Below are 12,651 nucleotides of genomic sequence, written 5' to 3' on the forward strand. Positions count from 1 at the left end.
ATGTATGTGTGCATGTTGTTTTCATGTATATGTATGTGTGCTGTGCGCATGTTGTTTTCATGTATATGTATGTGTGCATGTTGTTTTCATGTATATGTATGTGTGCATGTTGTTTTCATGTATATGTATGTGTGCTGTGCGCATGTTGTTTTCATGTATATGTATGTGTGCATGTTGTTTTCATGTATATGTATGTGTGCTGTGCGCATGTTGTTTTCATGTATATGTATGTGTGCATGTTGTTTTCATGTATATGTATGTGTGCTGTGCGCATGTTGTTTTCATGTATATGTATGTGTGCATGTTGTTTTCATGTATATGTATGTGTGCTGTGCGCATGTTGTTTTCATGTATATGTATATGTTGTTTTCATGTATATGTATGTGTGCATGTTGTTTTCATGTATATGTATGTGTGCTGTGCGCATGTTGTTTTCATGTATATGTATGTGTGCATGTTGTTTTCATGTATATGTATGTGTGCTGTGCGCATGTACTTTTCATGTACAGTACCAGTCAAAAGTTTGGACACCTACTCATTACCGACCATTTCGAATCCCACCGTACTTTCTCCGCTATGCAATCTGGTTTCAGATCTGGTCATGTGTGCACCTCAGCAACGCTCAAGGTCCTAAATGATATCATAACCGCCATCAATAAGAGACATTACTGTGCAGTCGTATTCATCGACCTGGCCAAGGCTTTCGACTCTGTCAATCACCACATTCTTATCGGCAGACTCAACACCCTTGATTTCTCAAATGACTGCCTCACCTGGTTCACCATCTACTTCTCAGACAGAGTTCAGTGTGTCAAATCAGAGAGCCTGTTGTCCGGACGTCTGGCAGTCTCTATGGGAGTGCCAAACGGTTCAATTCTCGGGCAGACTCTCTTCTCTGTATATATGAATGATGTCGTTCTTGCTGCTGGTGATTCTCTGATCCACCTCTACGCAGACAACACCATTCTCGATACATCTGGCCCTTCTTCGGACACTGTGTTAACTAACCTCCAGGCAAGCTTCAACGTCATACAACTCTCCTTCCGTGGCCTCCAACTGCTCTTAAATGCAAGTAAAACTAAATGCATGCTCTTTAACCGATCGCTGCCCACACCTGCCCGCCCGTCCAGCATCACTACTCTGGACTAGAGGTCGACCGATTAATGGCCGATTAATTAGGTCCGAGTTTTCATAACGATCGGAAATCGGTATTTTTGGGCGCCGATAAAAATAAAAAATAAATGTACACCTTTATTTAATCTTTATTTAACTAGGCAAGTCAGTTAAGAACACATTCTTATTTTCAATGACGGCCTAGGAACGGTGGGTTAACTGCCTCGTACAGGGGCAGAAAGACAGATTTTCACCTTGTCAGCTCGGGGGATCCAATCTTGCAACCTTAAAGTTAACTAGTCCAACGTAATAATGACCTGCCTCTCTCTCGTTGCACTCCACAAGGAGTGACTTGCCTAGTAAAATAAAGGTAAAATAAAAACAAAAAATATTATGGCAAGAAGGTCAGTCAATCTGGAACATTTCAAGAGCTTTGAACGTTTCTTCAAGTGCAGTCACAAAAACCATCAAGCTCTATGATGAATCTAGCTCTCATGAGGACCACCACAGGAAAGGAAGACCCAGAGTTACCTCTGCTGCAGAGGATAAGTTCATTAGAGTTAACTGCACCTCAGATTGCAACCCAAATAAATGCTTCACAGAGATCAAGTAACAGACACATCTCAACATGAACTGTTCAGAGGAGACTGTGTGAATCAGGCCATGGACTAAAGGACACCAATAAGAAGAAGAGACTTGCTTCGGGGGAAAAAACACGAGCAATGGACACTAGACCAGTGGAAATCTGTCCCCTGAGTCCAAATTTGAGATTTTTGGTTCCAACCGCCATGTCTTTGTGAGACGCAGAGTAGGTGAACGGATGATCTCTGCATGTGTGGTTCCCACTGTGAAGCATGGAGGAGGAGGTGTGATGGTGCTTTGCAGGAGACACTGTGATTTATTTAGAATTCAGGACACACTTAACCAGCATGGCTACCACAGCATCCTGCAGCGATATGCCATTCCATCTGGTTTGCACTTAGTGGGACTATCATTTGTTTTTCAACAGGACAATGACCCAAAACCCACCTCCAGGCTGTGTAAGGGCTATTTGACCAAGGAGAGTGATGGAGTGCTATATCAGATGACCTGGCCTCTACAATCACCAGACCTCAACCCAATTGAGATTGTTTGGGATGAGTTGGACTGCAGAGTAAAGGAAAAGCAGCCAACAAGTGCTCAGCATGTGGGAACTCCTTCAAGACTGTTGGAAAAGCATTCCTCATGAAGCTGGTTGAGAGAATGCCAAGAGTGTGAAAAGCTGTCATCAAGGCAAAGGGTGGCTACTTTGAATAATCTAAAATATATTTTGATTTGCTAAACACTTTTTTGGTTACTACATGATTCCATGTGTTATTTCATAGTTTTGATGTCTTCACTACTATTCTACAATGTAGAAAATAGTCTAAATAAAGAAAACCCCTTGAATGAGTAGGTGTGTCCAAACTTTTGACTGGTACTGTATATGGATGTGTGTTGTGAGCATGTTGTTTTCATGTATATTGATGTGTGTACGCTGTAGCTCGGAGGCCTGTTTTCCATGTTTTATGTATGAGGTGCAGAATTGGGCCGGAACATGGCCACATGGGTCGTCTGGGGCCGCTGAAGCCTGCTCGTTACTGATACTCAGACACACACGCAATATAACACACACGCTTAGTCACACAGAGATGCTCCATACACGCACACAGACACACATGCGCACGAATGCACCCACGCACACCCACTCACACCCGCTACTGAAGCTCCCAGCATACCCCTGGGCTAATAGCAATCCTGCCGAGCACTCACCTCTGGCCTGACCCTGACCTTACCTAGGGCAGTGGGCAATGTGTGTATGTCTTACCAGGGTGATGTCTCTAGAGGCAGCAGCAGCACTCATGTGAAGACTGGGCTGCCGGACAGAACTACTGCAGTCTAGAGCCCGCGCAAAAGTACCCACTGACCTGAGAGACAGAGGAATGGAGAAAGGAAGGGGGAGAGAGGGAGGGATGACAGAGAGGGAGGGGGAAGGATGAGAGAGACAATGGGGTGTGAGACAAGGAGGAAAAGAGATGGGGAGAGAGACAAGGAGGGAAAGAGAAACAAGGAGGGAAAGAAATGGGGGAGAGAGAGAGAAGAGGAGGGAGAGACAAGGAGGGAAGGAGATGGGGGAGAAAGAGAGAGACAAGGAGGAAAAGAGATGGGGAGAGAGACAAGGAGGGAAAGAGAAACAAGGAGGGAAAGAAATGGGGGAGAGAGAGAGAAGAGGAAGGAGAGACAAGGAGGGAAGGAGATGGGGGAGAAAGAGAGAGACAAGGAGGGAAAGAGATGGGGGAGAAGAGAAAGATAAACAAGAGGAGTTTGTGTTAACCCTCCAGATTTAGAGGTATGACAACATAGTGCAGAGCTAAGAGGAAGAGGTGGCAATAAACCTCTCCACCTCCCACCAGACCGGTCTTTTAACCCCTCCACCTCCCACCAGACCGGTCTTCTAACCCCTCCACCTCCCACCAGACCAGTCTTCTAACCCCTCCACCAGACAAGTCTTCTAACCCCTCCACCAGACCAGTCTTCTAACCCCTCCACCAGACCAGTCTTCTAACCCCTCCATCCTTATACCACAACAGAGTCTATCTTACCAACGACTACCCCAAAAAACCCTGCTCCATCTCCTCCTAGTCCCACCAGAGCCTTTTACATTTCCTATCCATCTCACAGCAGTCTTACCAAGCTACTAGCACCTCCCACCACAGTAGAGCCACAACCCTTCCACCATAGCCCACCGAACCGGACCCACTTACCGAGCCACAACCAGGAACTGGTCGATCTGTTTCTCTGTGAGGGGACTGCTGGGGTCCCACACCTTCTCCTCCAGCTTGGCCAGGTCCCTGCCATCCTCCTCACCTGAAGTTCCAGTTAGCACAATTACGCATTAGAAACCAGTTAGCAGTTACCCCATACAAACCAGTTAACTGGTTTCTAACAGTGACTGTGTTAACAGTCACCCCTTATAAACCAGTTAACAGTCCCCCTTATAAACCAGTTAACAGAGTCACCCGTTACAAACCAGTTAACAGTCACCCCTTACAAACCAGTTAACAGTCACCCCTTATAAACCAGTTAAGAGTCACCCGTTACAAACCAGTTAACAGTCACCCCTTACAAACCAGTTAACAGTCACCCCTTATAAACCAGTTAACAGTCACCCCTTACAAACCAGTTAACAGTCACCCCTTATAAAACAGTTAACAGAGTCACCCGTTATAAACCAGTTAGCAGAGTCAGCCGTTATAAACCAGTTAGCACAGTCACCCCTTACAAACCAGTTAACAGTCACCCCTTATAAACCAGTTAACAGTCACCCCTTATAAACCAGTTAACAGTCACCCATTATAAACCAGTTAACAGTCACCCCTTATAAACCAGTTAACAGAGTCAGTCACCCCTTATAAACCAGTTAACAGAGTCACCCGTTATAAACCAGTTAACAGTCACCCTTATAAACCAGTTAACAGTCACCCCTTATAAACCAGTTAACAGTCACCCTTATAAACCAGTTAACAGTCACCCATTATAAACCAGTTAACAGTCACCCTTATAAACCAGTTAACAGTCACCCATTATAAACCAGTTAACAGTCACCCTTATAAACCAGTTAACAGTCACCCCTTATAAACCAGTTAACAGTCACCCTTATAAACCAGTTAACAGTCACCCCTTATAAACCAGTTAACAGTCACCCGTTATAAACCAGTTAACAGTCACCCCTTATAAACCAGTTAACAGTCACCCCTTATAAACCAGTTAACAGTCACCCATTATAAACCAGTTAACAGTCACCCCTTATAAACCAGTTAACAGTCACCCATTATAAACCAGTTAACAGTCACCCCTTATAAACCAGTTAACAGTCACCCCTTATAAACCAGTTAACAGTCACCCCTTATAAACCAGTTAACAGAGTCACCCGTTATAAACCAGTTAGCAGTCACCCCTTATAAACCAGTTAACAGAGTCACCCCTTATAAACCAGTTAACAGTCACCCCTTATAAACCAGTTAACAGTCACCCGTTATAAACCAGTTAACACTCACCCCTTATAAACCAGTTAACAGTCACCCCTTATAAACCAGTTAACAGTCACCCGTTATAAACCAGTTAACAGTCACCCATTATAAACCAGTTAACAGTCACCCAGTCAGCAACACTACACCAACCTGACTAAACCGCCCTGTGGGTATTTAAACTAAACTTATGACGGTGCAGCAAAGTGAGGAGACAGACATGCCCTCTGGCTCTCCATCAGTCTTGGGGTGATGTGGTTCTGGTTCCTCATAAAACTTGCTTGTAGATACATCCACACACTTTGACATAACATATATCCTGCCCTCTGGCCCTCTCAAACACTATTGGGGTGACATGGCTCCTCACTAAAACTCACACTCTGATTCACACACTTTGACATAACGTATATCCTGCCCTCTGGTCCTCTCAAACACTATTGGGGTGACATGGCTCCTCACTAAAACTCACACTCTGTTCACACACTTTGACATAACGTATATCCTGCCCTCTGGTCCTCTCAAACACTATTGGGGTGACATGGCTCCTCACTAAAACTCACACTCTGATTCACACACTTTGACATAACATATATCCGGCCTTCTGGCCCTCTCAAACACTATTGGGGTGACATGGCTCCTCACTAAAACTCACACTCTGATTCACACTCTTTGACATAACGTTGCATAATAGCGTCCAGTGCAGTGTGATAGACGCCCATGCCATCCCACTGACTGCACCCTGAGATTAGATAGGACCCTGCCTGCAGTACCAAAGAGAATACTAGCCAAGAGACTAATCTACAGGTTGGCGTGACACATTTTGCTATGGGAAATGCTAACGGTTCAATCTTTCATATGAGTGTTTTTGGCGTACGTACCCTAATTGCTCCTGTAAGTCACTCTGGATAAGAGCGTCTGGTAAATGACTCAAATATAAATGTACCCTCTTTGAGGAAGTCTGTGATGTCTGCCTGGTACTTGTTCCCCACCCTGATCTCCCCTTTATCAGCCAGAAGAGTCTTCTGCTGGGGGTCGTAGACCAGGGAGTAGAAGAACGCATCCTGGAGAGAGGGATGGAGAGAGGGAGGACAAGAGAGAGGGACAGATAGGGAGGAGAGAGGGATGAAGAGAGAGATGGAGAGGAAGGACAAGAGAGAGAGACATAGGGAGGAGAGAGGGATGGAGAGAGAGATGGAGAGAGGGAGGACAAGAGAGAGGGACAGATGGGTAGGAGAGAGGGATGGAAAGAGAGATGGAGAGGGAGGACAAGAGAGAGAGACAGATAGGGAGGAGAAAGGGATGGAGAGAGAGATGGAGAGGGTTGGACAAGAGAGAGAGACAGATAGGGAGGAGAGAGGGATGGAGAGAGAGATAGAGAAGGAGGACAAGAGAGAGAGACAGATAGGGAGGAGAGAGAGATGGAGAGGAGAGAGTAAGAGACAAAGGATTGAAGAGGTTGAGTGGGGTTGTGTGTGTGTGTGTGTGTGTGTGTGTGTGTGTGTGTGTAGCAGCTAGTCTCTCGTCTTCTCATTACTGACTGTGAAAAGAACATTCTGGTTCAACACACTGAATTATTCATCCAGCATCAAGACACACACACATTAATTTAATATGGAGTACATTTAGACAGTACATCCCATTCTCCATCCAGCAGTTCTATGTGAGGACAGTGTGTGTGTGTGAGAGAGAGATTGAGAGTCAGTGAGAGAGAGAAGGGCAGTGTTTGAGAGGCGAGCCACCTACCTCTCGGTCCAGATAGGACTTCAGAGCCTCCGTCTCGTTCAGCAGAGTGACACAACACTTCCCCCTGAGAAGAGAGAGAGAGAGAGAGAGAGAGAGAGAGAGAGAGAGAGAGAGAGAGAGAGAGAGAGAGAGAGAGAGAGAGAGAGAGACGCAGAAAGTCAGAAACAACCCCTTACTAATATTATATAATGAAGCACAGTACAGCCTATATTAGGGGTGTAACGGTTCACCAAACCCATGGTTCGGTTTCCCACTAGTAATTACCAGTTTGAGGGCCGGAATTTACCAGTCGTATGTGGTAAATTCCCACTTGCTTACACTGCCTAGTTCAGTGCAAGATTCGTACTTGTGCCTCTCATAAAGGGGGCGTATCTGTAGCACAGTACATCTCCCACTCTGGGGTAATGTGATGGACTGTCACTGATAAGCAAGCACAACTCATTGGAACCTTCGGCTTTGGTTTACTTATATAAAGCGAGTACTACCGGTTTGCTGAATTGGGTGCAAAAGGGAAGTTCTAAAAGGTGGCTCAAAATCTTTCATGAGGGCCTGAAAGCCCCTATTCTCTCACCGAGAATGGATGCATATCCGCAGCTATAAACCAAAGGTTGTTAGAAATAAAAACATAGCCTACCTGTCGCTCTTGTAATTTCTTTGGCCCGTTCAGAATCAGCTGCCCAGGGCTAATCTACTGGTGAGCCAAAATGGAAATTTAAACGAAGCCAGAGGATCCTCCAACTCTGGTTTATCAACCCCACCACTAGGCATCATAAAGAACTAGTTCCTGGCTGCGCCTCACACAAGGACAGTGTGAAATGTGTCAGTTAAGATGAAAATGTTGATTACGTGTGCATATGCTGTTAGTTGTTTTAACGGAATAGCCTGGGGAAAAAAATGTCACCTCAGATTTACTTAAGAGGCATAGGCATACAACACAGAGTAGGCATAGCTTATCTAAATATGTATTCATTAGGATTCACAGTGCGGATCAATCAGAGGTCCCCAAACGGTTCGGTACGAATATGTGTACCGTTACACACTAGCCTATATGTGTTCTCAGCCGTGAGAGGAAGAGTCGTCTATTTTCCAGGCTGCGTTAACACAAAACAGGGAATACAGCGTACCTAAAGTGTGTAGCTAGCTGGTATAAAGGTGTATCTGATGTGTGACTAACTGGTCCAGTAAGAGGTATATAATGTAGAGGGTAGTGACTCTAGCTGGTCCAGTAAGAGGTATATAATGTAGAGGTTAGTGACTCTAGCTGGTCCAGTAAGAGGTATATAATGTAGAGGGTAGTGACTCTAGCTGCTCTAGTAGTAGATATATAATGTAGTGGGTAGTGACTCTAGCTGGTCCAGTAAGAGGTACAGTGCCTTGCGAAAGTATTCGGCCCCCTTGAACTTTGCGACCTTTTGCCACATTTCAGGCTTCAAACATAAAGATATAAAACTGTATTTTTTTGTGAAGAATCAACAACAAGTGGGACACAATCATGAAGTGGAACGACATTTATTGGATATTTCAAACTTTTTTAACAAATCAAAAACTGAAAAATTGGGCGTGCAAAATTATTCAGCCCCTTTACTTTCAGTGCAGCAAACTCTCTCCAGAAGTTCAGTGAGGATCTCTGAATGATCCAATGTTGACCTAAATGACTAATGATGATAAATACAATCCACCTGTGTGTAATCAAGTCTCTGTATAAGTGCACCTGCACTGTGATAGTCTCAGAGGTCCGTTAAAAGCGCAGAGAGCATCATGAAGAACAAGGAACACACCAGGCAGGTCCGAGATACTGTTGTGAAGAAGTTTAAAGACGGATTTGGATACAAAAAGATTTCCCAAGCTTTAAACATCCCAAGGAGCACTGTGCAAGCGATAATATTGAAATGGAAGGAGTATCAGACCACTGCAAATCTACCAAGACCTGGCCGTCCCTCTAAACTTTCAGCTCATACAAGGAGAAGACTGATCAGAGATGCAGCCAAGAGAACCATGATCACTCTGGATGAACTGCAGAGATCTACAGCTGAGGTGGGAGACTCTGTCCATAGGACAACAATCAGTCGTATATTGCACAAATCTGGCCTTTATGGAAGAGTGGCAAGAAGAAAGCCATTTCTTAAAGATATCCATAAAAAGTGTTGTTTAAAGTTTGCCACAAGCCACCTGGGAGACACACCAAACATGTGGAAGAAGGTGCTCTGGTCAGATGAAACCAAAATTTAACTTTTTGGCAACAATGCAAAATGTTATGTTTGGCGTAAAAGCAACACAGCTCATCACCCTGAACACACCATCCCCACTGTCAAACATGGTGGTGGCAGCATCATGGTTTGGGCCTGCTTTTCTTCAGCAGGGACAGGGAAGATGGTTAAAATTGATGGGAAGATGGATGGAGCCAAATACAGGACCATTCTGGAAGAAAACCTGATGGAGTCTGCAAAAGACCTGAGACTGGGACGGAGATTTGTCTTCCAACAAGACAATGATCTAAAACATAAAGCAAAATCTACAATGGAATGGTTCAAAAATAAACATATCCAGGTGTTAGAATGGCCAAGTCAAAGTCCAGACCTGAATCCAATCGAGAATCTGTGGAAAGAACTGAAAACTGCTGTTCACAAATGCTCTCCATCCAACCTCACTGAGCTCGAGCTGTTTTGCAAGGAGGAATGGGAAAATATTTCAGTCTCTCGATGTGCAAAACTGATAGAGACTTACAGCTGTAATCGCAGCAAAAGGTGGCGCTACAAAGTATTAACTTAAGGGGGCTGAATAATTTTGCACGCCCAATTTTTCAGTTTTTGATTTGTTAAAAAAGTTTGAAATATCCAATAAATGTCGTTCCACTTCATGATTGTGTCCCACTTGTTGATGATTCTTCACAAAAAAATACAGTTTTATATCTTTATGTTTGAAGCCTGAAATGTGGCAAAAGGTCGCAAAGTTCAAGGGGGCCGAATACTTTCGCAAGTTACTGTATATAATGTAGAGGGTAGTGACTCTAGCTGCTCTAGTAGTAGATATATAATGTAGTGGGTAGTGACTCTAGCTGGTCTAGTAGTAGATATATAATGTAGTGGGTAGTGACTCTGGCTAGTCTAGTAGTAGGTATATAATGTAGTGGGTAGTGACTCTAGCTGCTCTAGTAGTAGGTATATAATGTAGTGGGTAGTGACTCTGGCTAGTCTAGTAGTAGGTATATAATGTAGTGGGTAGTGACTCTAGCTGGTCTAGTAGTAGGTATATAATGTAGTGGGTAGTGACTCTGGCTAGTCTAGTAGTAGGTATATAATGTAGTGGGTAGTGACTCTAGCTGGTCTAGTAATAGGTATATAATGTAGTGGGTAGTGACTCTGGCTAGTCTAGTAGTAGGTATATAATGTAGTGGGTAGTGACTCTAGCTGCTCTAGTAGTAGGTATATAATGTAGTGGGTAGTGACTCTAGCTGGTCTAGTAGTAGGTATATAATGTAGTGGGTAGTGACTCTAGCTGCTCTAGTAGTAGATATATAATGTAGTGGGTAGTGACTCTAGCTGGTCTAGTAGTAGATATACAATGTAGTGGGTAGTGACTCTAGCTGCTCTAGTAGTAGATATATAATGTAGTGGGTAGTGACTCTGGCTAGTCTAGTAGTAGGTATATAATGTAGTGGGTAGTGACTCTAGCTGGTCTAGTAGTAGGTATATAATGTAGTGGGTAGTGACTCTAGCCGGTCTAGTAGTAGGTATATAATGTAGTGGGTAGTGACTCTAGCTGGTCTAGTAGTAGGTATATAATGTAGTGGGTAGTGTCTCTAGCTGGTCTAGTAGTAGCTATATAATGTAGTGGGTAGTGACTCTAGCTGGTCTAGTAGTAGGTATATAATGTAGAGGGTAGTGACTCTGGTTAGTCTAGTAGTAGGTATATAATGTAGTGGGTAGTGACTCTGGTTAGTCTAGTAGTAGGTATATAATGTAGTGGGTAGTGACTCTGGTTAGTCTAGCAGTAGGTATATAATGTAGTGGGTAGTGACTCTAGCTGGTCTAGTAGTAGGTATATAATGTAGTGGGTAGTGACTCTAGCTGGTCTAGCAGTAGGTATATAATGTAGTGGGTAGTGACTCTAGCTGGTCTAGTAGTAGGTATATAATGTAGTGGCTAGTGACTCTAGCTGGCGGGACAAGAACAGCTCTCGGTGTCTCAGCTGGTGTTTCTGTTTCTCTGATGTGTGTGTAGCAGGTATATAAGGTGTGATGGATTAAGGGTAAGGTTAGGTGTGACAGTGTCATGGTGTACCTGATGTGTGTGTAGCAGGTATATAAGGTGTGATGGATTAAGGGTAAGGTAAGGTGTGACAGTGTCATGGTGTACCTGATGTGTGTGTAGCAGGTATATAAGGTGTGACAGTGTCATGGTGTACCTGATGTGTGTAGCAGGTATATAAGGTGTGATGGATTAAGGGTAAGGTAAGGTGTGACAGTGTCATGGTGTACCTGATGTGTGTGTAGCAGGTATATAAGGTGTGACAGTGTCATGGTGTACCTGATGTGTGTGTAGCAGGTATATAAGGTGTGACAGTGTCATGGTGTACCTGATGTGTGTGTAGCAGGTATATAAGGTGTGATGGATTAAGTGTAAGGTAAGGTGTGACAGTGTCATGGTGTACCTGATGTGTGTGTAGCAGGTATATAAGGTGTGACAGTGTCATGGTGTACCTGATGTGTGTGTAGCAGGTATATAAGGTGTGACAGTGTCATGGTGTACCTGATGTGTGTAGCGGGTAGTGACTCTAGCTGGCGGGACAGGAACAGCTCTCGGTGTCTCAGCTGGTGTTTCTGTTTCTCTGGCAGGTCAACTGGGTTCAACTCTGGGTTCTCCATCTCCTCCTCCATCTCTCCTGGATAGGGGTCAGAAGTCAAACACACTAACGTTAGTTAGGCGTGCGCACACACACACACACAACAGGTGCACACACAGAGACACAGACACAAACACAGTTCAGCATCTACTCCATCTTTCCTGATATGGGTCAAAAGTAAATACTCACATTTGGTAAGCTCAACTGAGTTTTCACTAAACCAGTAGAATCTTGCCACACACATGAAAAATATATGTTCTTTAAAATAATAATATGGTTAATGTGTTAGAACAGTTAAGTCTCATCTACACAGAACAAAAATATAAACACATGTAAACTGTTGGTCTCATGTTTCATGAGCTGAAATTTTAAAAATCCCATATGCACAAAAAGCTTACTTCTCAAGAAAGAAAAAAATGCTACAAATTTGTTTCTATCCCTGTTTAGTGAGCATTTCTCCTTTGCCAAGATAATCCATCCACCTGACAGGTGTATTATATCAAGAATCTGATTAAACAGCAGGATGATTACACATGCATCAAGCACCCCAGAAAAGTGCAAGAAATTGCCCACGTTAAGAAACAAGGTTCATGAAGTCAATAACTTGCTAGTAACACATGATATTCATATTCTGACTATCTCTGAAACTCACTTAGATAATACCTTTGATGATACAGTGGAAGCAATACATGGTTATAACATCTACAGAAAAGACAAATGCCAATGGGGGCGGTGTTGCCATTTATATTGAGAACCACATTCCCAGCAAAGCTTAGAGAGGGGCTCATGTTAAATACTGTTGAAGTAATATGGCTACAGGTTCATCTGCCTCACCTAAAGCCCATTCTGGTGGGAAGGTGCTATAGACCACCAAGTGCTAACAGTCAGTATTTGGATAATGTGTGAG

The 12,651-nt window shown here is 43.8% G+C and overlaps 1 protein-coding gene across 2 annotated transcripts in view; it reads right to left on the reverse strand.

Annotated features, from left to right (window-relative positions):
* LOC112256892 (metastasis-associated protein MTA1-like) overlaps window positions 1-12,651 on the reverse strand; it is a 79,748-nt gene that overhangs the window by 29,443 nt on the left and 37,654 nt on the right. For both annotated transcript variants that reach the window (XR_006083865.1, XM_042325263.1), the window contains 5 exons: window positions 11,651-11,783; window positions 6,903-6,966; window positions 6,103-6,220; window positions 3,897-3,999; window positions 2,960-3,059 (listed from right to left, as the gene is read on the reverse strand). Coding sequence is in view for 1 of the 2 variants with exons in the window: in XM_042325263.1 (XP_042181197.1) it covers window positions 2,960-3,059; window positions 3,897-3,999; window positions 6,103-6,220; window positions 6,903-6,966; window positions 11,651-11,783 (518 nt within the window). In the remaining variant the exon portion in view is untranslated. The remainder of the gene's footprint in view (window positions 1-2,959; window positions 3,060-3,896; window positions 4,000-6,102; window positions 6,221-6,902; window positions 6,967-11,650; window positions 11,784-12,651) is intronic.

The sequence above is a fragment of the Oncorhynchus tshawytscha genome, linkage group LG08 (genome assembly GCF_018296145.1).
Source record: "Oncorhynchus tshawytscha isolate Ot180627B linkage group LG08, Otsh_v2.0, whole genome shotgun sequence".
NCBI classification, from domain to species: Eukaryota; Metazoa; Chordata; class Actinopteri; order Salmoniformes; family Salmonidae; genus Oncorhynchus; species Oncorhynchus tshawytscha.